Genomic DNA, 25,900 nt, shown 5'->3' with positions numbered 1-25,900 from the left:
CTTGCCGTGGGCGGGCTGCATTTACATAGAGCAGGGAGGGCTGTTAAAGGGCTGTATTAAACTGTAAAAACATGGCTTCTTAACATTATATCGGCGTATAACACGCATACATCATTTGCCCCCTATTTTTCGGGGGGGAAAGTGCGTGTTATACGCCGATAAATACGGTATTTGGTTTCTCAACAATTTCACATTAGATTGTTGCAATTTGTGAGTAACACAGCTAAATATTGTGTGTGCCATGTTCTGGTTGTTCAAGGATTTTACAGATGGGAAAGACAGCAGTTTTTCCTTCCCAGGCTTTTAGTTCCCACAGTTCAATTCCTCAAGGAATAAGATAGAAAAGGACTCATGTTATTTGCTAACTATACAGACAAAAAATATTAACTACCTTTTTAAATTCTTCTTGGAGACATTTGCTATTGCTTTCTAAAGCTAAGCCGGATTTCTGGTTCTCATTTGCTGTTCTTGACTCTGATGTCTCTTCCTCTGAAGTTTCTCTACTCTTTTTCATTTTTATTGATAATTCAGATAACCTTGCCTTCAACCTTTCTTCCACAGAGAGTACTTTACTTTGTTGATGTTGATCGGCACAGCTGATGTCAAATTTTGATAAATCATCAAATACCTTAAATAATTAAAAACAAAAAGCAAATAATTAAATTACTATATCTCAAAAAGAAAACTGTGGCACATTTATAAAGAACTATTTATGACATAAGAACATAATGAATATATAAGGAAAAATAACTTTCAATATCAAATGGCATGCATTCAATTTTCTAAGCATTAAATAATTTCAGCCTTATTTTTGATTTTGCAATTTAATTTTTAAGGTCATTATGATATTTTTCATATTTAAGTCTCAGGAAGGAACCTGAACATTTTATTAGGATTTTTATTACAATCAGATTATTTCTCTGGCTGACTTCTCTCCTTCATCAGCTTTGAGAAAGATTGCTTTTCTAGCCTTCACTATGTTTCTAGCTGACATTGAATTGGCATGCCTGTAGCAACTGCAGAGAAAAGGAATGATAAGTCGACCCAGTCATGATGGGCAAAGAGAAGGCCATTGGGGTGGGGAGTGGGGAGGTAAAAGGCTCAACCTTGGGTTGGTGGTAAAGGAGAAAGTTAAGTCAGGCTTTTCAGGAGGGATTGTAGGAATGTAGGAGGCCCTCACACCACTGGGTATAGCTGGCTGAAACCTTCTGGCACATGGCAGGTTTTCCCAGACAAATGCATCTAGCCACTTGAGATCTTCCAAGAATTGGGGGGGGGGGGGGAGAGAAGACCAGGCCACTTGGGAGTAAAGGGAGAGGAAGGAGGCTCGTGTGCTGATGAGTCTAGTCAGTTAAGCCTTCAACCGGTGACAAGTTTCAATGTATCAGTGGACCTAGCTGGTGAAGACTCCCAGCCCACAGTGTGAGGGAGAGATGCAGCATTCCCACTGTTGTAAGGGTGAGCACAGTGCTAAGTACCTAAATTTTTATTACATGAACTCTGAGCAGCGGTCCTAAGTCCTTTCATTCAACACCATCTTAAATTTGAATGATCATGAGTGGAAGATTATCTGTACTATATATTTAGTTATATACTATGTTGCATGTATGGTTTTCAGATTATAAAAATGGGACAGGAAACATTTTTAATTCTCACTGCTGAGAAGTCACATAATTATGCAGTAAATTGAACAGGAAATTAATCTTTTTTTTCTATTGGCAGGATATAAATAAAAGAAAAATAAACAATGATCAAATCAGAGAGAAAAAATGAAGCAAATCTTGCCAGGGAAAAATTAATCTATTTACACAAGACTTTTCTTTTTTTATAACCCTGAGCTACAAATATTCTGTACAGGAAGATGCTGGAAATGGATGATAATTTTCATAACAATAGCAAAGGCAATGATTAATATGCATGGGAGAAGGCAATGGTAAACCTCTCCTTCAATTCATGACCAACAGAAAAAAATCTGCAAGTGCAGTTTCCTATAGATACTGTATTTGCACTGAAATGTAATTGAGACATGAGAAGCAACATGATAGACTGACACGTAGCTGATTATTTTTTTAAAAGTTGTGCAAATACAGCTCTAGTCAGGTACTATATACTGCCAGCTGCCAGAAGTTTGGAAGTTCGAATCTCACCGACTCAAGATTGATTCAACCTTCCATTCTTCTGAGGTCAGTAAAATGAGGACCCAGATTGTTTGGGGGCAAGATGCTGATTCTGTAATCTGCTTAGAAAGGGCTGTAGAGCACTGTGAAGTGGTATATAAGTCTAAGTGCTATTGCTATATAGTCATCTATAAAAGTAGCCATTTTTACTTCCATGTAATTTTGGCTATCACATTCCAGAAAAATATATTTTTCCAAAGTTGGTTTCATAATGTAGCAATGCAATCTGGATATGTGAATTTATGACAGGATCACAACAAATAATTTTAGCAGAAAAACAACTGAATGGGAATCAGAAAAATCATGACCATAACTACTTGAAGCTTGTGTAATACATAGTACCAATTCCTATTCAGTGACAAAATGTTAGATTAGATCAGTTTATTCAATGCTCAATTGTCATTAGCAACATATATGTATTCATAGAGTTAACAATGATAATTAGTAGAGCTTTCCATGACTGGCTGTGCTTAGGTTACTGTGTCTATGTAATACAGCAAAGATTTTACCATTCCCCCCCTCCTTTTTTTGTGGCAAGCTATAAACTGTAATCACCAAACTTTGATTACCTGATATGTACCCAAGTTGTTAGGTGGTTTTGTGTAATTTTTGCTTTTGCATAAATCTTCAGAGAGAACATTACTTTTTCCCCATGTTCTTGATGTCTTTTCAAAGTCATGATAGATTTCATTTTCACTACCATCTGAACAGTTTAAAGTGATAACCTGTGGATTAAAATTCATATCCAATTCTTCATTCATCTCTGCTTTTTCCTCTCTGTATTTATTGTTACAAATTTCTTTATTCATTCCTAAGAGGCTAGATGCTATAGTCTCCCTTAAAGAATCGACAGGTGATATTTCTGAATCACAGTGGTCTGTCTCAATGATAAACCCCTTAGGTGACAGAGAAGTCATAGAATGGTATAATTCATTGCCATAACTCCATTCAGCATTGTGCTGAGCTTCAACGTAATTTGGAAGCTCCTGAGGCCTCTGCTGTAGCTTGTTCAAAGTCACATTCCAGTCACCATTATCTTCGCTATCTGAGCCCATCTCATCATAAGCAGATACAACATTGGATTCTTCCTCCAAAGCTTTGAACACTTGGCTCTTAGGTTTAGCAAGCATTCGAGGACAAGGCAAAATGGTATTTTGCAAGGCTACCCAATTTCCATCTGTACTTTGCAAAACAGGAGGAAAATCTAAGGAAATATAAAAAGAAACTCCAGTATTATTATTATTGAATTTTATTGACATAAATGCATTCTTAATTAGCTATTTTTTCAATTAGTACAAAAAGTAATTTTTTGGTTATTTTACATCTTATAAATTTCAACATATGAATTATGATAAATATGAAATATGACACATATTATAATAAAGTACTGTGAAGATAATTAATCACAATTTGATCTGATTAATTTGAAATGGAGCCAGAGTTTTAATAAATATTTTAAAGGTTTACAAAACAATGAACATTTAGTTTTGCAACCCACACATAGTATTGGATAGATGAAAAGCATAATAAATACATTATTATTTATTAACATTATTAAGAATTTCTTTAAAACCCAAAAGTGGTTGCAATGTGTATTTTAGAATTCCTGAAAACCTAAATGTTTCTAAACATGTTAGTATTTTCCTTGCAACTAGTACTGCTGACCATGATAAACAATTTGGCACTATATGGCAATTCAATGCAAAGATGGGAACATCTTATTGTTTGTTATTAATCCAGACAGGTTAAGAGCCATCAATTATTTCTAGTAAAGGACTCCCTTTCTTGGATTGAGCAAGAGTCTTGCTATTGATCTACTTATTATCATATCATCTAATGTCCTTTCATTAGCAGAATTAATAGCTTGGAATTTCACAAATACTGTAGAAGAAAGTAACTGATTTGAATATAAACTTAGTCATATGTAGAGAAATCAGTTGATATTAATGTCATCTTTGACAAACAGTTCCATTTATTGTAATTGGTTTATATTATGCATGACTGAATCAACATAAGAATTTTGGAGACTAGGATGCTATACTTGATCTTAAATGCAAAGAAGCAAAATTTTAAAATTCTTGAAAATTAAAGTTATAATGTTTATATATAAAATCTTAAGTAGGCTTCTATGGGTAGGTCTCAATTGATGATAGGTCACTTGATGACTATTTAAAGTTACGATGCACCTCCAAAAAGATATCTACGACTAGATTCAAAATTTGATAGCTGCCCTATCTCCATGGTCACATGATGCATTTTGGGTGCTGAGCAATCCAGCCTATATTTAGAGCTGTTTGCAGCATTCCATTATCATGTGACCACAATTCACCATGTTGGAAACTGGCATTTACTTTCTGGAAAAAAATGCCCATTGTGTGCAATAGGTTCACTTAATGACCACAGCTTTCAATTAATGACTGTGGCATTTGCCTTATGATCACAATATTCCTTAATGACTGTCACATATTATAAATGTAATAAAATTGGATTTGTCAAATGATGGTCCACTAAGAACTGGCATGGCTGCTGACCTGTAATTCTGGGCTTAAGGGTATGTACATTTAATTACACAAAGCTATTTTATTTTTGAGTTTGTGAAAGCACTGATTCCCTACTATTTAGTATATTCCTAGGATTCAAAATACTTTTCTAAACAGCATCTAATTATAAATTAAATAGACATAACTGCAATTGCTTTTTGAAAGCATTTTTCTAGAGTTTAAACAATCAAATGCCATTAAAGGTGACTAAAATATATTTTGGGATTTCAGCTTTGGTAATATATTTAATAAAACAGCCATAGTCTATTTATCCTCAAGAATCGTTGCTTAATTTAAAGGCATTGAAAAATGCTTCAGGTCAATTGTTCATGCCAAACTTTTAAAATGTTTTTCCAAGACAATTTTTTAAAATAAATTATTTCAGCTTAACAAGTTAAGTTTGCACAAGCATCAACCACATACACTACAGGTCCATTTATCACTCACAAATATGTTCTAAGATTTCAGGAATAAAAGGCACAGAAATAATAGCTGAACAATAAAAATAAAACAGGTATAACTTCCTGCACCCAGGAAGAGGATTAAGTCATCTAGAATCAGCTTTTGGTATTAATGTCTACAGAAGGATGTATTTCTGCCAATGGATACTGCAGAGGATCTAGTTACAAGGCTTACCATAATTCTGGTAATAATAATACATTTTGGTGGAAAGAATGACCACAGCTTTACATTAGAACCAGGTCTTTTTGTTTGCAAAAGGAGCAAGGAGGCTCGCCGCTCTGCCTACCCCTTCTCCAGATGACCCAGGTGGAGGGCGGTCAGCTTCTGCTCCTGGCCCAGGAGATGGATCTGGCCAGGAAGAAAGAGGAGGTAAGTTTGCGGAGAAGGAGGGTGCACGGCTCTGTGATGTGCATTGGGGGAGGAAAGCATTTTTGGGTTGCAGTGCTGGCCACACGCCCTATTTTTGAAATCAGGGAAGGGATCGTGCTGCTGCTGCCTGAAAACGCTTTCCTCCCTGATTCCTAAAATGGAATGTGCGGAAGGCCATAAAAGTGCATGGTGTTTCAGGCAGCAGATCTGGCGAGGAGGCATTTTCAAGTGGCAGCACGGGCTGGAACTGCCCTCTGCCTGAAATGCAATGCACTTTTTTGGCCTCCGCATGCCCCATTTTTGAAATCAGGGAGGAAAGTGTTTTCGGGGGGCAGCACCGCAATTCCTTCCCCAATTCCAAAAACTGGTTGTGCGGTTGATGCTGCCACCCAAAAATGCTTTCTTCTCCCGATGCACATTGCAGAGCCATGCACCCTTTCTTACTGGCCAGATCTGTCTCCTGGGTCAAGAACAGAAGCCGATTGCCCTCCATCTGGATTGTCTGAAGTAGGGGTAGCCGCCTTGCCCTACGCCTCCTGTGCAGTGCCCGCTTCGCCGAGTCCCAATCTCTGTGCTTCCCCAGGCCACTTCGGGAATCAGGCTCTGACTGAGCCAGCAAAGGTACAGGGCAGCGTGTTTATGAGATGACAGTGTCCAGAAGAATTGAAGTGCTGCGTCTCTATCGGGCCATGCTGCGAGAAAGCCAGACTTTCAATGCCTACAGCTATGGGTAGGAAGACGAGGGCATCTCAGGAGTGGAGACTTCAATGCCAAGTCCCTCTTCTTTCCCCCATGAAAATCACAAACACCCTACCCCACCTGCTCCAGTTAAATGCACGTAGGGTGATAAGGTTTGTTTTAAATGGATAAAAAGATCTGTGCTGCTCCTTATCAAAATCCAAGTGGAAGTGAGGATCCCTGTCACCTGGAACCACCCGAAAATGCGAGGCACAGAGGTGGCGATGGTCTGTGGCAATCCCTGTAGCCTGGAACAGCTGATTGGGAGTATTCCATCCACCAATCAGCTGCTCTTGCTGAATCAGGCTGCAATAACGTGCTGAAGCTGACCAGGTCATTTGCTGTTTGCCGCAAGAATGCTAGCCAGATTAATACCGATGGATGCTGGAAGGCACAGGCAGAAGCTATTTTTTCCTATCCTATTTTCCTCCCCCCAAATTAAGGTGCATCGTATACTCCAAAAATACTTTGGAATATTTTACAGAAATGCTGTTCATTGTTTTCAAAATTTAATAGTTATTTTAAAAAGAAAATGACAAAGCAGTGACCATTCTCAGTCTGCAGATTGTTGATCTGCCTGATTCCTTCTTCTTTCCTCCATTCTAAAAGAACATGAAAAATAGCTATTTCTTTTTTGCAGAACCAAGTAATATCATACAAGCATTACAGACCTTTATTTGGTTCATTTAATTGGTCCACACTCTTCCAGCTGGGAAATGTAGACAGCCTGTGCTTTTGTTTCTTGATTTGGCCTTTTGGTTCTCTCAAGGTAGATTCAAACACTGATGATGTGAGAATTGGGTCTTGGGCTGTAGCTTCATTAGTCAGTGAAAATGCAGACTGGGATCTCTGTATATAAAAATGTGTAACTTTAGGAAATGCAAGCTTGGACAGGAGCCATTTTCTCAAATTGCACAAAAAATGGAAAGCAAGATATATCCATCACCCAATGATATAGACTGTTTTCTCCTTAGCCTATTACCATAATCAGTGACTGCTTTCCCCTTTTATATAGCTTTTTCCCTGTTGAAGTTATCTCTTTTAAATGATCGATAGGAAATGAGACTCGCCTTTTTTTTCTGATTATATGTTAAGCTATTCTGAAAGCCTTCCTGAAAGTAGAATTATATTTTAAAAAACAAATAAATATTGGGAATATTATTAACAGAATAACATTTCAACATTACTTTAATGCATTTAATTATGAATTATATACATTGTAATCTACTAAGGAATTCTCTCATGCATAGCCACAATAATGCAATTATAAAATATCCATAACATAAACTTAAAACATTACCAATCATTTTATAATAATTAAATTTTTTAAAAAGCTTAAAACATTACAGCAGAACCACCCAAGAAAATATTACAACATAAATCACACAAAGAATATCTACCGCTGACCCATAAAGACACACTTGAAGAATGACACCTTCACAATTTTTCAAATTACCATAATATAGGTAGTCCTCAACTTATGACCACAATTGAGCCCAAAATTTATGTTGTTAAGTGAGTTTTACCCCATTTACCACATTTCTTGACACAGTTGTTAAGTGAATCTGGCTTCCCATTCACTAAGTTTGTCAAAAGGTTGCAAAAAGTAATCATATGACCCCGGGACACTACAACAGTCATAAGTATGAACCAGTTGCTAAATGTCTTTTTTTTTATATGTATAATGTTATTTATGTTTTTCTCTTTAACATTTATGAATATATTGTTTGGTTCAATTTACTTTATGCACGATACTAATAACAATGATAATGCTGTTTAGGTATACATAATAATAATCTTTCAACTTCTAACATTTATGTATACATTGTAATTATAATGTATTATATTATGTAGCAGTTTACATAGTAATATTTTCCCAATTTCTACTTCCTACCTCTTTTTCCTAACCCCTAATAAACCAATACCCATATTGAAAGGTATTACGTATCTATCTATCATCTCTTGCTCTTTTTAGTATTTCAACTCTTATTAACTTTGGACAAATCTCCCATGCTTCTCCCTTGTATCCCCTCACATCACTCATATTTAGTCTAATTCTTTCATTTGCCTTCACATCTGTCTCTTACTGTTGAATCTCTAGAGCACTCATCAGTAACTCTTTCATCGCTTCAGGGAGATCTGGCTTTCCCACCCCTTCCATCGGCTTAGCCGAATGGATGCGTAGGCACCCTTTCCGACAGTTCACATGAGGATTCTAAGGTAATCCCAGTATAAAGAGCCATTCCATCCCTGGTACCACGATGAAACTCAAGGATTCTTGGTGGTCCCCCATCCACATTTCCACTGGTTTGGTTACAAAATGCCCTCCCCCCAGCCACTGACCCATCCAACTGGCAAAAGACAATGGGTACTTTCAAAGTTCTCAGTCTTAAACCCATTTTCTCCACCACCTCCACTATTACACATCGGGTGCATCCAGAGTCTAAAAGGGCCAGCATCTTCCCCTGGGCTCCAATTTAATTCTACTGGGATGGTCATGGGGCCCGACTGGGGACTTACCAAGTGGCCGTCATCTGAGTCAGTTTCACTTTCTCCCGAAGAAAAGGAGAGTTCCTTGCCACTTTCTCCCAGCAATGGACCAATTGTTTCCTTAACTTTTTTCTTGTTTTTAACATGTAAGAAGCTTTTACGTTATTTTTTACTTTTGTGGCATGCCTGTCTTCATTGTGAGCCTTAGCTTTCCTCACTTCATCTTTATAGGCTCGGGCTATTTGCTGATATTCTGCCTTAGTTATGTCCCCCTCTTTCTACTTTTTATACTCATCTTTTTTGTCTTTCAATTTCTTTTTTGTCTTTCAATTTATCATGAGAGATCATGGGAAATAATGATTTCATTCCACTCTTTATTAATCGAATCTAATTTGGAGTACTCTGTCCAGTCCAAAAGGATGATGACAAATTAGAACCAGTATTTAGGAAAACTAAATGAAGGATTTATTTATTGCAGGTGCATTATAAAATATTTAACATTGTAAAGGAAAGGAATTGATTATTTACATCTTCAGCAAACTTTTTTTTTCAAATCTTCCAAATTAAACAAAAAGCTACAGTTTTATTTATCCATAAATTTTTCTTTCTCATGTTTTTTCTTTAAATTATTGGTGCCAATGGCAAACTAAGTCAGCAGATGGCAGCATAACAAAATTATAATTCTTACTCATTTGTATGCTACCTATAATCTCTGGGCCAAACATGACACAGTAAATTTAAAACTAAGAACATGAGAAAAAATAAGATGGTTTGGTAGATAACAAAAGGAATAAAGCAAGCATAAAAATTTAAAGTTAGCGTTTTGCAGTCCATTAAGGAAGGCAAATACAAAACAGATCAGGGATTTGGAATGTTCTTCTAAAAACTTTATATTCAGATCCATCATCTATCCAAATTTCTGATAGATTTCCTTTACAGGTAGTCCTTGACTTACAACAGTTCATTTAGTGACCATTCAAATTACAACAGCACTGAAAAAAGTGACTTATGACCATTTCACACTTATGACCGTTGCAACATCTCTATGGTCACGTGAGGTACATTCAGATGCTTGACAACTGAATCATAGTTAGGACATTCCTGTGTCCTGGAGTCATGTGACCATATTTTGCAAACCTTTTGGCAAGCAAAGTCAATGGGAAAGATAGATTCACTTAACATTGTGTTACTAATTTAACACTTGACACAAGTGATTCACTTAACAAATGTGGCAAGAAAAATGGTAAAATGGGGCAAAATTCACTTAACACATTTAACAATATATATTTATACTCACTTAACAAACATAAATCCTGGGCTCAATTGTGGTTGTAAGTCGAGGACTACCTATATTGCCTAATACTTATGTGATTGTGAAGACAGAATCCACACAGTTGCAAAGATTTCTAAGAAGAAGTAAGACTGCAAAAAGCATTTGAAAGAGGTATTTTCAAATTTAGTAGCTTATCCATAATGCATATGATCTCCTATGACTCCTTTGAAAAGTCAGCATGTTCTGTTTTGGGGACAAAGCAGATGTCACATTTTTGTTGCTCATGAACTGTGGCCTTTCAAAGCCAGGTTCCACTTGCTCAGTTTTGACTATCGGCTTCCTTATAATCTGTAGAAAGTTGAAAATGAAACTATATGCATACTAATAAATATATATTTCATAATAAATCATTACTAGTAATTTAGAATGGTTCCATTAAGATTTGAAACATATACAGTATCTTAAAGTTGTCTTTTTAATTTTTGCTTTAGTTCTTGAAAGCTTTTTATCACCACCATTTAAATCTACATACAAAAAGTACATTATAAAAAGTACATTGGGTAGTGGTTATAATGTTTAAATTGGTAAAGTACAATAATATGGATTATTCTCGTGTATGTGAAATTTGATATGTGAAATATAAAGAAAAGAACTAAAGCACCAACTGTTGCTGATAAGCAGCATTTGTAAAATACTATTCATTAAAACAGATATGATAGCATTTTATATAAATCATAAACATATTAGGATTTTTGAAGGCATTTCAAATCAAATCTTTATTATGGTCATAAGTAAAGATATTTTGCCTGGTCTAAAAGCGATATCATATTTTAATCAGAGTAGGACAAACATTTCGTCCAAAGTTTCACTTGTTAAAATATAAATTTATTTAAAATAAGAATTATCATGTTAAAAAGAGAAATATTCCTGTTTAGAATGTTAATAGATTTCTTTGATATTTCTAATGATTTGTTAAATCTGGTAAAGAGTTTGGATAATGATTTTAAATCACTGTCTGGAGAAAAAGCAGGCAAAATTCAAAACCTCAGTTCTGATAGAAACAAGAAAGAAAACGTAATTTGCTGTCAAAACAAATTAGATGGCAACAATGAAGAGTTAAATTAGTTATATCAACAAAAGAGGAAACAGACTGTCTGTCTCTTTTTCAATTTTGTATAAAATCAGAAGTCTTCAGAGAAGAGAGAGAATACACATGCAGTTTGAAGATGCTGCTTCAAATCAAGAAGAATATAATTTAAAATGAAACCATTTAGTTCATCATTTCATGTAGCGGCATTGCAGAAAATTATTATATTTCAAACCATTAATGATATATTTTTATTTTCCCTTAATATTGGGATAAGTCTAGAAGTTTATAGCTCATTCTGAACCTGCTTATTTCTTTCATTCTTGCTTTAAAAAAGTGTGGGATATTCTTCAGACAAGCTTATCAGAATTTTGACTCCCATCCCAGAGTTATCTAGTCAAGGTGAGGTTTTGCAAATCTTTTGATCAGAGAAGCAAGTCCATGAAAATTTTGTGCCAAATTGTTCATTAAGATGGAGCGTCTGCAAAGACATGAGCACTCAATGCTGGGCACCAAAGGCCTTGGAGTATCTTTGCTGCAAGAAATAAAGTTCCCAGCAGTTAAAGAGAGATCATCTTGTTGGTACATTGCTTTTTTGTGGGTTTCTGTTTACTGTATTTTTCGGATTATAAGCAGCACCTTTATCCCTCAAAAAAGAGGCTGAAAATCTGGGTGTATTCTATACACTGAATACAGCATTTTTTGCCACCTGAAATCCCGCCCCTTCACCAAAATGGTCGTGCAGAGCCTGTAGAAGATTTTCAGAGAGCTCCTGAGGGCTAGGGAAGGCAGAAATGAGTGAAAAATGGGCTGTTTTTTGCTCAATTGTGCCCCCCAGCCCCCAGGAATATTCTATAAGCCTCCTAAAGACAGTGCATGCAATTATTTTGACAAAAAACAGGCCCGTTTTTGCAAAAAACAGGCCTTTTTTGCTCATTTTGGGGGGGGCACCACCAGGAGCACTCTGCAAGCCCCCTAAAGGCTATTCATGCATTTGAGGGGGGGTGGACCTGTTTTCGTGAAAAACGGGTCGTTTTTGGGAGGTTTGCAAAGTGCAAAAACTTTTTTAAAAAAATTTGCTCTTCAAAACCTTGGTGTGTCTTATACTCCGGTGCGTCTTATACTCTGAAAATATGATAATTTACTTGTTACAGCTAAACAATAAAGTTTAAATTCTCCTTATCCGTTAGTGTGTTCATTGTTTATGGATTATCAAAAAACAGTTTTGAGAAGAACCACAAGTAACTGGACCCAAATTAATAAAAAAAATTTGGAGGATTATAGTGAAGTTGCAGGATTGAAAATAAATGAAGAGAAAACTAAAATATTGGTTAAAAATTTTACAGATAAACAGAAAAAAGATTTAATGAAGAAGACAGGTATTCAAATAGTTAAGAAAGAGAAATATCTAAGAATTCTCCACATCTTTTTTACATCGTGGTGACCAAAACTGTATGCAGTATTCCAAAAGTGGCCTTACCAAGATGTTATAAAATGGTATTAATACTTCACGTGATATTGATTCTATCCCTCTGTTTATGTAGCCTAGAACTGTGTTGGCTTTTTTGGCATCTGATGCACACTATTGGCTCATATTTAAATGGTTGTCTACTAGGACTCCATGATCCTTCTCACAGTTGGTACTATTGAGCAAGGTACCACATATACTGTACCTAGGCATTTTTGTTTTTCTTGCCTAAATATAGAATACTTTTTTCACCACTGAATTTCATTCTGTTAGATAGTGCCCAATGTTCAAATCTGTCAAGATCCTTCTGTATCTTAAGACTATCTTCCAGAGTGTTGGCTATTCCTGCTAGCTTGGTGTCATCTGCAAATTTGATGAGTTCCCCATCTATCCCCTCATCCAAATCATTGATGAAGATGTTGAAGAGTACTGGGCCTAAAACAAAACTTTGAGGTACTCCACTGCATACTTCCCTCCATATAGATGCAGTTTCATTGTGTTGAGTGCTGTTGGTTAGTCAATTATGAATCCATCTGGTGGTGATGCTGGCTAACCCACATTTTTTTCTATTTTATCTAGTAGTAGGTTGTGATCTACTTTATCAAATGCCTTACTGAAGTCCAAGTAAATTATATCGACAGCATTCTTCTGGTCCACTAATGTTGTCACTTTATCAAATTACTGCAACAAATCAAATTAGACTTGGAGAAGTGGCAAAATCTATAACTATCTTTGATAGGAAGAATAGTTACTATAAAAATAAATATTTTGCCAAGATTACTATATTTGTTCCAAACAATACTGATAAAGCTGGGGAAAAATATTTTGAGGAATTAAATAAAATAATGTCAAAATATAATTGGCAAGGGAAAAAGAGCAAGAATAAGTCTGAAAATGTTACAAGCTTCCAAAAACAAAGGGTGCTTTGGATTGCCAGATTGGGAGTTTTACTATCAGGCTTCTGTGGGTGAAATAATGGATAAATTTGAGGCATGGGTGATTATTAACACTGGAGGGATGTGATGTGCAACTGGAGTGGCACACCTTTTTATTGTATGGGAAAAACAATATACATGGATTTTTCAAAGACATTATGTTAGAAATGCATTATTGTTAATGTAGGCAAAAATAAAATAAAAACATTATTTGAAAATACCAGTCTGGCTCTCCACGATGGAGTAACTGATACATCCAAATGTTGTTAACATGGAAAACATTACAAGAAATAAGGACATTTTGAATGAAAAAGGGGAACTTAAAACTAAGCAAGAACTGAATAGTCAAGGGATTGACTTGGCATAGTGGCCACATGTACAAATGCAATCAAGATATGAGAAAGATGCTAAAATGTATGGTTTTTATAAAGAACCAACAGAACTGGATCATATATTAAAAGGAACAGATGATAAACCAATTTAAAAAAATTTATACTATCTACTGAATATTAAAATGGAAGAAGAGCAAGTAAAGGAAACAATGATAGTATGGGCCAAATTTTTGGTTATACTATAGTTACATCAATTGTAGGATGGGAATTCTAAATTAACAATGTCAACTGCATATAAAGAAAGTTTATATAAAATGTTTTATACAGATGGCATTTATAGATGGCAAAGATGTTTAAGAATATGTCTGCTAAGTATTGGAAATATAATCAGATACTGGGTTTGTACTATCATATGCCCAAAGGCACAAAAGTAATGGACAAAAATAAACACATGGTTAGAAAAAATAGTAAAGCAACACACAAATCTAAAGCCAGAAATATTTTGTTGGGTATTCTACCAGAAAAATATAATAAAGGGAATACATATTTAATTTTACATGTGTTAACTGCAGCTAGAATTGTGTTTGTACAACAATGGAAAAATGAAAAGATCCCTATAGATCAAAATATTATAATGTGCAGAAATGGATAGACAAACATTCAAAATTAGGAAGGAAGAAACTGAATACTTTTTAACATGGGATTTGTTTATCAATGGCTAACTAGCAAAAACAGAAGATAGAAACTTAAAAGCATAAGGAAATTATTAACTATACTGAAGATTTATTAAATGGCTGCTGTTATTATTATTATATTATTATTATTATATTATCATTAATGTTATGCTATATCATTGGTGTTTATCATTGTTATGAATATTATTATTAATAATAATACTATTTCTCAAGAACAACTGTACTCAGACAGCACACTGTTCATATAAACATTGAATTTTTATGTTTAATATTAAAAAAAAACTTTTAAAATAAAAAATAGTTTTGGCCACTTTTGGCAAAATACTTCATTAGAACAAAAGTATCAAATTAAAGCCGGAAATCCTTGTATAAATCAATACATTCTATGTAATCCCCTACTAGTGATTAGAATGTGATTAAAAATATTGTGAACTTACAATTTGTAATAAATTATGTAAAATGCAAATTAATATTAAAAAGACATACATTAGTATTCTTAATGATAAATTCATCTAAACAGTGCAATCCTTGCATCATACCTTCTGGACAATAGTGGTAGCAAGCTCTTCTATCAGTTCTTCTTTATGATCTTGCAAATAACAAGCTTCATACTGTTTGTCCTCAAAAAGATATGCAGGTAAGCATTAATACTCAAAAATTTCAAATTATAAAACGTCCATAATGGTTTAAAAATATTATAAAACAAATCCCATTTTGCAAAATTAAATCAATTACCCGCATAAATACAAGGGATCTGCTTAATTGTTCAGTGTGTGTGTGTTTGTGTGTGTATGTGTATCAGTCATTCCAGGATTTGTTCACCTGTCTATGGCCACATTGGTAGGAGATAAGGTATGCATGTATACACATTTTTGTATAAATGCATTTATAAAAGTTGAACAATTTTTTGATTTGTTTTTGAATTATATATTATTTGGGAAGACTCTTCTTATGTACTAATTATTGAATACCAAGGAAACTTTAGCTCGTCTTCCTGATGTCTTCTTTTAATGATAATTGAACACTTATCTGTTCAACCAAATGTTTCAGGAATAGCAATTATTTTTAAAAATAAATTATACTTTTGATTTTTGTATGTTTCTTGTCTTGTAGAATAGATAATATATTGCCTGCTTTTACTTGTGGAGACTTCGGAGAAAGAATGCAGAAAAATAAATATTGCTGCTGTGATAATAAAGAGAAGGAGGGAAATGGTATATGAATATTAATATGATGAAATGTAAAATAATTAAAAATGAAAAGGAATAAAATAAAATAATGGAATAGAATAAACTGTAGTAATATTGGCCTGTAAATGTACTTGCCTTTTCTAATTGAGCAAGAAATGCATATTACTAGAAGGAATATTTTTTTTATTAAATGGGAAAAAAAATCTTTCTTACCAAGCTGCAACTGTATATCCCTGCCTTGGAAATAACTTCTTCTATTACTTCTTCTGCAACATGCAAGGCTACAGCAACAGTTCTTAACATGCTATGTCCTAAGCAAGGAAGGTAAAAAGTACTCATGACATTTATACAAGAGAAAAGATAATTAAGATAGAAAGCCTACAACTGCTTTCCCAAAAAAGAGATCCTCCCATCAACAATTCATTGCTGCAAACCAAGTAAAGTTTTTTTTTTCTTTTAGTATTATACAATATTTCTTCTAGCCAGTGAATGTCAACTGTCTCACTAGGTTATTCAGCAAGGGAAACTACTGAGACTTTTTTTTTTAACCAAGAGTATAACTTTACTGAAGATTCCATGTAGTTACAGAAGTAGAAAAGCCAGTTCTAATGATTCACTTGAAAACAGTATAGGAAAACTCTCCCTTTCCCCTTTGGATTCATTTGCACTATCTTTATTTTGGGAGCGATCTGTGTGCCTTGGGCTTCCTCAGCTGAGTGACCTAGAGGTGTTGGGTCTATCTTAAGCTTCCAGTCAGCACACTTGCATTCCAAATTTCCCTCCCAAACCTCCCTTACATTCCAATGTCTTCTGTCCCGCTCTCCTGTTACAGTTGTCTGGTTGCAAGTGGGGCTATGTAGAGTCAACCATGATAGTTTGTGCCCAAATAAAATATATTTTTAACACAAAAAAATATAGAAACCCTTTTAATTATAATTAGATCGCTAACTAGATTAGAAAACAGTGTGTGTGCTAATACATTGCCATTAAAAACAATTATATCAGAAGCTCAGTAAAGCAAATTTCATCCATCAAAAAATGTTTTCAATGTTCATTCAAAAATGTTGAATGCTATAAATAGCACTTGCAACATAAGTCATTCATTCTAGAGGGTACACAAATCTAATGTCAAGATTTTGACTAACAAACCCAAGCAAATCAGGACTCTGAGGCAAGATGTTCCCTCAAACAACTTCTTTATTGGGTAAACCACATCAGCACACTTGGTTGAAAACTAACTGAATCTTTCTTGCAGTTTCAGCATAATTAAAATCAATAAGCACTCCTTCCCCAGTGTTGCTAATTATGTTGGCCAATCAGATAAATTGGTGGGCTCCTCAGGCACTCTTTTCCTTCTCCCTCCATCACCTGTGAGATCATCTTGGTATCTCACGAGAAAATTCAATGTTGTGTCTAGCAATGCATTCCAATCTCCCCGCTCCCATACAATGTGGCAATGATGAACCAGGAAAATGGCTTCTAGCAGCTTCAGTTCAGTGTTGACAGTTGGCTCCCCCTAATGGGTGAGAAATATCTGGAAAACATTGATATAAATAGTTTAGTCTTGCTTTTATCCACCCCTCCCATCCACAAGTGCTTATTCAGTTTGTGGGGGTTCTTTTCATGGAATTTTCTAATTAATCTTTCTGCCTTCATGTCCTTACACTTCATCCAGGTAGCTTCTGATAAGGGGGTAGCCTTTCCATTGCACTAAGCTTCTCCTTTTGTAATCTAGAGTTTAAGATTTTTTTCACTTCATAATGGGGTTCTCCTTCCACCATGATCGGATCCAGAGCAGCTTGTTCAGCTGGCTGGAGTGCTGATCTCATTACCGGTTTCAATAAGCTACTGAGGAAAACCAGATGCACTCTCCCTAACAGGCATAGAAGTTTTAGCTCTACCTTGATTGGGTTAATGATTTTTATGATGGGTAAAAGTCCTATAAATTTGGGACCCAGTTTTCTACATGGAAATTTCAATTTTAAGTACTTGGTGGAGAGGTAAACTTTCTCTCTTATGTGAAATGGTTTTGGGGGGGAATATCTCTTATCTCCCTATATCTTTTGTGCTTCTGCAGCTTTGGCTAGTGCCTTCTTCACATTTCCCCAAGCATTTTGTAGTGAGCCCATCTACTTTGTTTAGTTGACTGGAGAGGGGGGTTCTCAGGGAAGCTCTGTCATGGGAATGAATTCTATCCATAGCTACCTTAAAGGGAATGAGTCCTGTGCTGCTGTGGACTCCATTCTTATACACCACTTCAGCAAACGGCAATAGGTGTGCCCAATTAGTTTGCTGGTGTTAATATAACATCTCAAATACTGCTTTATCGTTGCATTTGTATGTTCAGCCACCCCATTTGTACTCAGATGAAAAGCTGAGCTAAGTCCTTGGGAGGACTCAATCAGTCTTACAAACTCCCTCCAAAATTTTGCCGTGAACTGGACCACTCAATCTGAAATGATTTGCCTTGGAATGCCATGCAGCCAGTAGATATGTTTCAGGAACCGTCTGGCCAGTTTCTGAGCTGAGGGGAGACCAGAGCAGACTACAAAATGAACCTGCTTGGAAAAAAAGGTTGGTTACGGTCCAAATTATGGATTTCCCCCACTTTCCAGAAGTTCTACTATAAAGTCTATTGTGATCTCTTCCCAGGGTTGTGAAGGCTCAGCCACTTGACTCTTTTTTATGGCCAAGCATATGGCACAGCTTTTTATGTAACTCAATGTCTTTTTTCATTCCCAGCCACCAGAATTGTCTCTTGGTCAGGTGTCCTATTTTTAGGAATCCAAAATGGCCAGTTTGTTTAACATCATGGCTTTTTTGTAGCAATTGAATTTGGAAGGTGCTGGGGATGCACAACTTAAACCCCTTCCATGTCAGTTCCTCTCTGTCCTTCAGCCAGGAGTCAGACTTTTAACTTAAATTTAAGTTTCTGGTGGAACTCTTCCCCGAGCTCTTCTGATGTTTTCTGGGTTTGCTGTCTTGTAATGGCTTGTGCTATCTTTTATGTGAGGAGGAGGATGGTATTGATCACTTCTTCACTGTTGCTTTTGTACTGCAGCATTCAGGACAGAGTGTTTGCTAGAATATTTCCCCCAGGGATATACTTCAGTGTGAAATTGAAACAATTAAAGTACTATGCCCATCGGACTTGTTTGGGCAAAAGTTTCCGAGGGGTTCTAAGTGTCTCCAGGTTTTTGTGATCAGTCCCAACCTCAAATGGCACTTTACTCCCCTTGAGAAACTGGTGCCAGGTTATTAGGGTCCATTGGATAGCAAACACCTTTTCCCACACTGCTCATCGCCTTTTCAGGGTCAGTGAGTTCCTAGAGATGTAGGTACAGGGTTGTAGATTTCCATCTTGATTTTTTTGGAGGAGCACTGCTCCCATGGCTACATCACTGGCATCTACTTGGATGACAAACAGTTCCTCGGGGTTTGGATGCTTATGGACTGGTTGCTCTGCAAACAGTTGTTTGAGTACCTCAAATGCTCTCTGGAATCCATAGTCCATTCTAGTGGCTGACCAGATCATGGCTTGAGGGGGCTCCCCGTTTTTATCAATTCGGTGATTGGCAAGGCTATTTTAGCAAATGAGGGGATTAATTGCGGGCAAAAATGTAAAAAACCTGAGAAGACAGTAAGTTCTCCAGCTGGACAGATGTGGGAGGTGTGAGCTCTTAAGAGTCTCACATGAACCCTGTCTGACAAACCATCTCTGAAGATTCTTTTGAATCAGAACCGAAGAAGGGCAACATCTGATCATATCTTGAGGGAAGCAACAGATCCCTCGTGGGTTAGAGACTTGCCTATGAATCAGAGTCAGGGCGGCAGCCATCAACATGGCTGACAAGATGCTGGCTTTTTGTCAAGCAAATCAAACAGGAGGAGGAGACTGGGAGAGATGAAAGACCTGGTGAAATAATTTATTTAATTCACAACTACAAACTGCACCTGGAAAAGGCAAAGAAATCTTGAGAACATAAATAATATTGATGGTCAGATAGGGACTTTTTTTCCCAAACGAAAAGGTGGAGGGTTGTAACACCAGCCTCCCCCTAGAAGCTCTTTGTTTGAAATGTTTTCGAACGGAAGAATAGAAAGCAGAGAAATGACAAACACACTCAATTATAAACTCCAAATTTGGTTTTGGATCTTAAACAGAAACCAATACTTTTACTTGGTTTGAATTCCTTTCAGCTATATAATTAAGAAAAAAGCACGTCTTCTTACTGATAATGGATAATTTAACTTTGACTGTGCGGGAAATTTTAATTAACCAACCGCCATAAATCAATTTGGAAAAGCAGGAGGCAGAGAAGAACTTTTGGCTGATTACAAACTTATTACAAGTGATTTATTTTGAGCAGTTGTTAAAGGAAAGAAGAATAAATATCTTGGGTTTGGGGAGCTTTGCTCCTGATAAGATTTTGATTGCACAGTTAGTGGAGCAGTGGGGGTGGGGGGAGCACATAACATTCCTTTTTGCTGAACACATCTGCCAGGTCCTGATATTCCCTGGGGATTGGCTGAGTGCCCAGTGGGGTTTCTGATGTTGCCTTTAGCCACTCCTTGTTCTTTTGGATAGGGGTTTGCCAGGCAGTCCCTTCCCTGGAATTTCTTTAGGGAAGGGAAGGTCCTCTTCCTAGCTTCATCTTCCTCCATCCCTCTTTCCATCAGATCTTGGGCCCCATTTGTCCAACCAGGAAAGCCCTAGGATCACTCTCTCCATCTTTGGGACTATTATAAAGCAAATGATCTCCCAGTGTTTGCCCATCTCTAGCCACACTGGCTTAATTAGGTGCATTGCAGGGGATCTTCCTATTGGTGACCCATCCACCTGTTCAAATCTCATGGCCTGGGGCAGTTTCTGTGCTCAGATTCCCAATCTTAGCACCATTGGCAGGCTGATTAGGCAATTGGTGCAGCCTGAATCTATCAGGGCATCCACCTCTCCTTGTACCTTGGACACCATGATTTTTGCAGGGATAGCAAAGGGGCAGATGACCTCACTTACCATCGAGTCATGTTCATTTTCATGCTTGCTGTCATAGAGCACAGGTTATTGGCCTTTCTCGTCCGGAGTTCCCTTTTCCTCACTTGAGGAAGAGGCGACTTCTACAGCTTGGGCATGCCAGGCTTAGTTTTACTTGGCCCCTCTCTGCAGTTTCTTTGGCTTGGTTGTGGTTGGTGGATTACTCTTTGGTTGGAGTCCAGGTACTAAGCACTTGGCTGCCTGCTGGCCTTGCTGGTCACACCTGAAACACTTGATGGGTGTTTGGGGCATGACAGGAGGGGATTTAATGACCATAGGTGTGGTCGTCCATCATCCGAAATGGCACCTCTCCTGGCTCCGTTTTAGCTTCGTCTCAGATGCTCCCTTCCTTTTACACTGTTTCAGCTCAAGATCCAGCGCGATTGCTATCCAGTATCAGTGCTGGGTCCACTTGGGGACTCCTTAGTAAACACAGGCCTGGGGCAGCTCTTTGTTGAGCCCCTCTTTGCAGTGGTAGACCAGCAATCGGTCTGGCCAATGTCTCAATTTTCCAGCCACTCTGGGGAATTCTCAGATATATTCCTTTGCTCGTTGGCCCCTTTGCCTCACTTCTTGAATCTCCATTTCAGCCTGTAGTGCTTGGAATTCATCTTCAAATCTGGCCCTCAATTCCTCCAGGAAAACAATGATATTCCCCAGTTCTGGTGTGTCCTCATTGTGGAGTCTAGTCACCCATTCTGTGGCTTCCCCCTCCATGTTTGCGGCCATAGCATTCACCATTGCCACCTCCAATGGGCAGCCTGGGGCATAACAGTCCAGGTGGGCCTACACCCTCGAGTTGAGAAAGAATGCCAATTTCTCTGGATCCCGTCAAATGTGGCTTTCATCTGTGGCAGGTCCACAGGGGGTGGAGGAGGGGGGAGGTGCCTACAGGTCAGGGAACCACCCCTGCATTGAGTAATAGGGCCATGGTGGATAACCCACCCACCCATGTGGGCCCATGGCTGGACCCCATGGCTCACAGCCTGCTGCTGTTGGGGATGAGGACTCTGCCTTGGGCTAGGGCTCACCACTCCTTGCTGCCGTGGGGGATTGCATCTCAAAACTGGGCTCACTACCCTTGATGGCCCAGGAGGAGGGCTTGTTGCCATCCAAGTCAGTCCTGGGCTTCGGTGAGTTGAGGCCAGCGGGAACAAACAGGTTGCAGGCATCATGGATTTCCCTGTGATCAAATCTTATCCTCCGCTGTTCGACTGATGGGTTATGGAAGGTGGCCAGGTACTTCCATTCCCTCTGATCATCCCATTCCACTGCTCTCTTCACTTTCCTTCTCGGGAACAAATCGGTTGGTGACTGGGGGGACCTCAAGGGGAATTCCACTTCAGCAGCTTTCGGCACCCTTCTATGAACCAGCTCTCCTTCCACATAGTAGAGGTCCATGGTGGCTATGGCATTCTCTCGAACTGCTTGCTGCTCTATCTGCTCCCCTTGGACCTTTGGTCTAGTGCTGAGGGTGGCCTCTACACCCACCACTTAATCAGCTGGCACTACAATTCCTACTGAGACTGTCCTGGGGTTGGCCACGATCTCTCCCCTCTTTTCCATCTCAAAATCTTTCCTCAGTCTTCTCCATCCTCCTGGAGCTGTTGGCAGTGTGCAGGACCCCAGGAACTGTCCATTCTTCAGGGCAGGATTCAGCAGTTGGTTTAATGTCAAGATAATGAACCCAAGCAAATCAGGATTCTGAGGTCAGACGCTCCTTCAAGCAATTTCTTTATTGGGTAAATCATATCAGCGCACTTGGTTGAAAACCAACTTTGAATCTTTATTGCAGTTTCAGCATAATTAAAATAAGTAATCATCCCTTCCCCCCCAGTGTCACTGGTCACGTTGGGCAATCAGATAAACTGGTGGGGATCCTCTGGCACTCTTCTCCTTCCCCCTCTATCACCTGGGAGATGATATTGGTTCTCATGAGAAAGTTCAATGTTGTGTCTAGCAATGCATCCCCCCCTCCTAACTCCCATACAGTGTGCCAACAATGAACCAGGAAAATGGCTTTTGGCAGATTCAGTTCAGCATTGACATCTATTCTTATTCAGTGTACAAAACGTACTATGTTTTCATAGGAAAAAAGTGAGATATGGTGAAAAGAAAAATATGTACAAGAATATAAATATGTTTTACGTTATTGCCACTAATGACATATATTAATCTATGTTATTTCACTGCAATTCAAATATTTTATTTACAGATAAAAATAACAGTAAAATTTAAACATCTACCCTCTGTCTTTTTGTAGAAAACTGAATCACTGTTACATTTGCTTTCTTCATTTACTGTGGTTCCTTCATAAAAATGTCCTGCTTCTGGAAAAGAAAATAAAAAGAAAGGAAAGGAAAGGAAAAGAAAGAAAAGGAAAGAAAGAAAAGAAACATCCAATTTATCAATATATAACATATAGATAGAAGGGTTATCTTTAGAACCGGCCTGTAATTACCATACCACCATCCCACATGTTTTGCATTTCACCTCCTACAATTCCTAGCGAATATGATTTAGGAATGCCTGATGTAATTCGAATATCACCTAAAGGGACAGCATTAAACCCACCTTCAAGAAAAAGGTATAAATCCCTGTAATTTCTTCAGAAATACATTATAGCTACGAATAAAGGCAAATCTCAACATTGGGTCCATCAATAATTTAAATATTGTTGACTGACATAAAAAATAAAACATGAATTTAAGAAAAACGGATTGCACAAAAATACTTGACATAATGAATTTTAAAGGTCATCATTTCATGCAAAGCGAGGTGTTTAATCACTCTTCTACTCAAATGGAAGAAGTAGACAATATTATTATTGTCTTGCTCTGGGAAGAATTAAAAAAGAAACAGATCACAGTTGGTAATAAAATGAAAAGAGTTGTTTATGTAAATTTGTGTAAGAGGAGGTCTCTCACACAAATCAGAAAAGTAAACGAAGCCTTGTCTGAAAGGATAAAAAGGTCATGTTTCACAGGCACATAAACTGAATTTCTAAGTGTCTCCAACATATTTGATGAAAAAGGGAAATACACTTTGCAACCAAAATACAATCTTGCTTAGCTCTTGGTTTATTCTTCCTTGTTTCTTAAAATGACCAATGAGACATTTTCTGACTTACAGTTCTTTATCCAAAATATTGTGACCGACAGTGGCTGAATCACAATCATTTGTGAAGTCTGCCAATACACATTATTGCACATTTGGCTTCTATAAATGGAAACAGCTCAATAAAAACGAAATATTACAAGTGAGAAATTCCAAGAACTGTTTGTAATTAAGAAAATGGGGTGTTGGTTCTTACCTGATATGCCCCTTCTCTAGGCAGGTGGAGACAGCAGTCATGCATGGGTTAACTCAGTCAGTAACCAATAGAACTGAGTCTATCAAAGTGATGTCATTGTCTCTGTGGAGCATGCTCCCGCTTTTCTTGACGAAGGAGATAAGTAGACTGCTGTGCTGTGAACAATCGCTTTCCTTTCGGTGACTACACAACATGCTCCCAGATCCTCCCTGCGAAGTAGGCCAGGACTCTAAGGGTGGGGATCACCGCTGTCTCCACCTGCCCAGAGAAGGGGCGTATCAGGTAAGAACCAATGCCGTATTCTCCCAAGTTGGTGGAGACAGCGGTCATGCATGGGACGTACCAAAGCTGGGATGTCCTTGGGAGGGCATGAGACTGGCCTAGGAGCTGGAAGAAGGAAGAACCTGTTGGAGGACCCACCTTCCGAAGGCTGCATCTGCTGATGCATATCTGTCCACCTTGTAATGTCGCATAAACGAATTAGGGGTAGACCAGATAGCTGCCTTGCAGATTTCCTCCACCGAAGCCTGCCGCGCCCATGCCGCTGACATAGCCGCGCTTCACGTGGAGTGAGCCGTAATGTTAGGTGGAGGAGTGAGTTGGTGCATGCTGTAAGCTTGACAATGGCTGACCTGATCCATCGTCCAATCATGGATGGAGAAGCCTTCAGCCCCTTGTTGGTAGGGTGGAAGGATACGAAGAGGGCTTTGCTGAGTCTGAAGACTGCCGTCTTGGTGATGTAGATCTTTAGCGCCGCCTGACATCTAGTTTGTGCCTTTTGTGCTCCAGCCTGTGAGACGGAGCAGGACAAAAGTTTGGAAGAGGGACGGAATCATTGGTAGAGGCCACTGAGGTTCCACAGACAGATTGATCAGGTCTGCGTACCATGGTCGGCGTGGCCAATTGGGTGCGATTAGGATGAGCTCGGCCTCTTCCTCTATCACCTTCCGAATTACCCTCTGAATCAGGGGGAAGGGAGGGAATGTGTATAGGAGACCGCGAGGCCACCTGCACCTTAGGGCGTCCGTCCCTTCCACGCCTGGTGTCGTGTATCGAGACAGGTACCTGGGCAGCTGGTGGTTGGATGCAGTTGCGAAGAGATCCAGGATTGGAGTCTCGTACCTGGATGACAGCTGAAGGAATATGCGGCAATTCAGGGTCCACTCTGCCGGGTTGATCGTTGTGCGGCTCAGGCAGTCTGCTGTGGTGTTGTCTGACCCCGAGATGTGCTCGGTGTGTAGAGAGAGAAGGTTGGCTTCTGCCCAAGTCCCTAGGTGAAAGGCACACTCCATGAGAGAAACTGCTCTTGTTCCCCACTGGCGATTGACATGCGCCTTGGTCATCCAGATCAGCATGTGGGTGTTGTGAAGGGAGTTCCAGAAATGGAGGAGGACCAGGTGGATGACCTTTAACTTCAGCCAATTCATACTGTGGAATAAGTTGGAATTGGTCCAAAGACCCTGGGCCACATGATTTTCCAGGTGAGCTCCCCAACCCGTTAAACTCACGTCCGTCGTTACCATGAGACGTGTAGGTTCCCTGAAAAGAGATCCCTGAGCTATGGCTGGGGAGATCCACCAGTCCAAAGAACACAAAACCTCTGGAGTCAGGCTGACTTGCACTAAGGAAAGCTGCTGTTGGTCTTCTGGAATGGCAGAAGAAACCACTGGAGGCAACGGCTGTGAAGCCGTGCCCAAAGGACGATGGAGAAGCAGGAGACCATCTTCCCCAGCAGTTGAGACAGCTGAAGAAGACGGACCCGTTGCCTCCTTCGTACCTCCCTGGCTAACTCCCTG

The 25,900-nt window shown here is 38.4% G+C and overlaps 1 protein-coding gene across 5 annotated transcripts in view; it reads right to left on the bottom strand.

Annotated features, from left to right (window-relative positions):
* Positions 1–25,900, bottom strand: part of MYRIP (myosin VIIA and Rab interacting protein) — a 154,853-nt gene that overhangs the window by 28,464 nt on the left and 100,489 nt on the right. For all 5 annotated transcript variants that reach the window (XM_081969804.1, XM_081969805.1, XM_081969803.1 and 2 more), the window contains 6 exons: positions 23,038–23,121; positions 15,970–16,067; positions 15,106–15,186; positions 6,958–7,135; positions 2,747–3,381; positions 392–628 (listed from right to left, as the gene is read on the bottom strand). In XM_081969804.1, the coding sequence (XP_081825930.1) occupies positions 392–628; positions 2,747–3,381; positions 6,958–7,135; positions 15,106–15,186; positions 15,970–16,067; positions 23,038–23,121 (1,313 nt within the window). The remainder of the gene's footprint in view (positions 1–391; positions 629–2,746; positions 3,382–6,957; positions 7,136–15,105; positions 15,187–15,969; positions 16,068–23,037; positions 23,122–25,900) is intronic.

The sequence above is a fragment of the Natrix helvetica genome, assembly GCF_964273705.1.
Source record: "Natrix helvetica genome assembly, chromosome: Z".
In the NCBI taxonomy this organism is placed as follows: Eukaryota; Metazoa; Chordata; class Lepidosauria; order Squamata; family Natricidae; genus Natrix; species Natrix helvetica.
The sequence above is the reverse complement of the archived record's forward strand: the minus strand, read 5'-3'. Positions and strand labels throughout refer to the sequence as shown.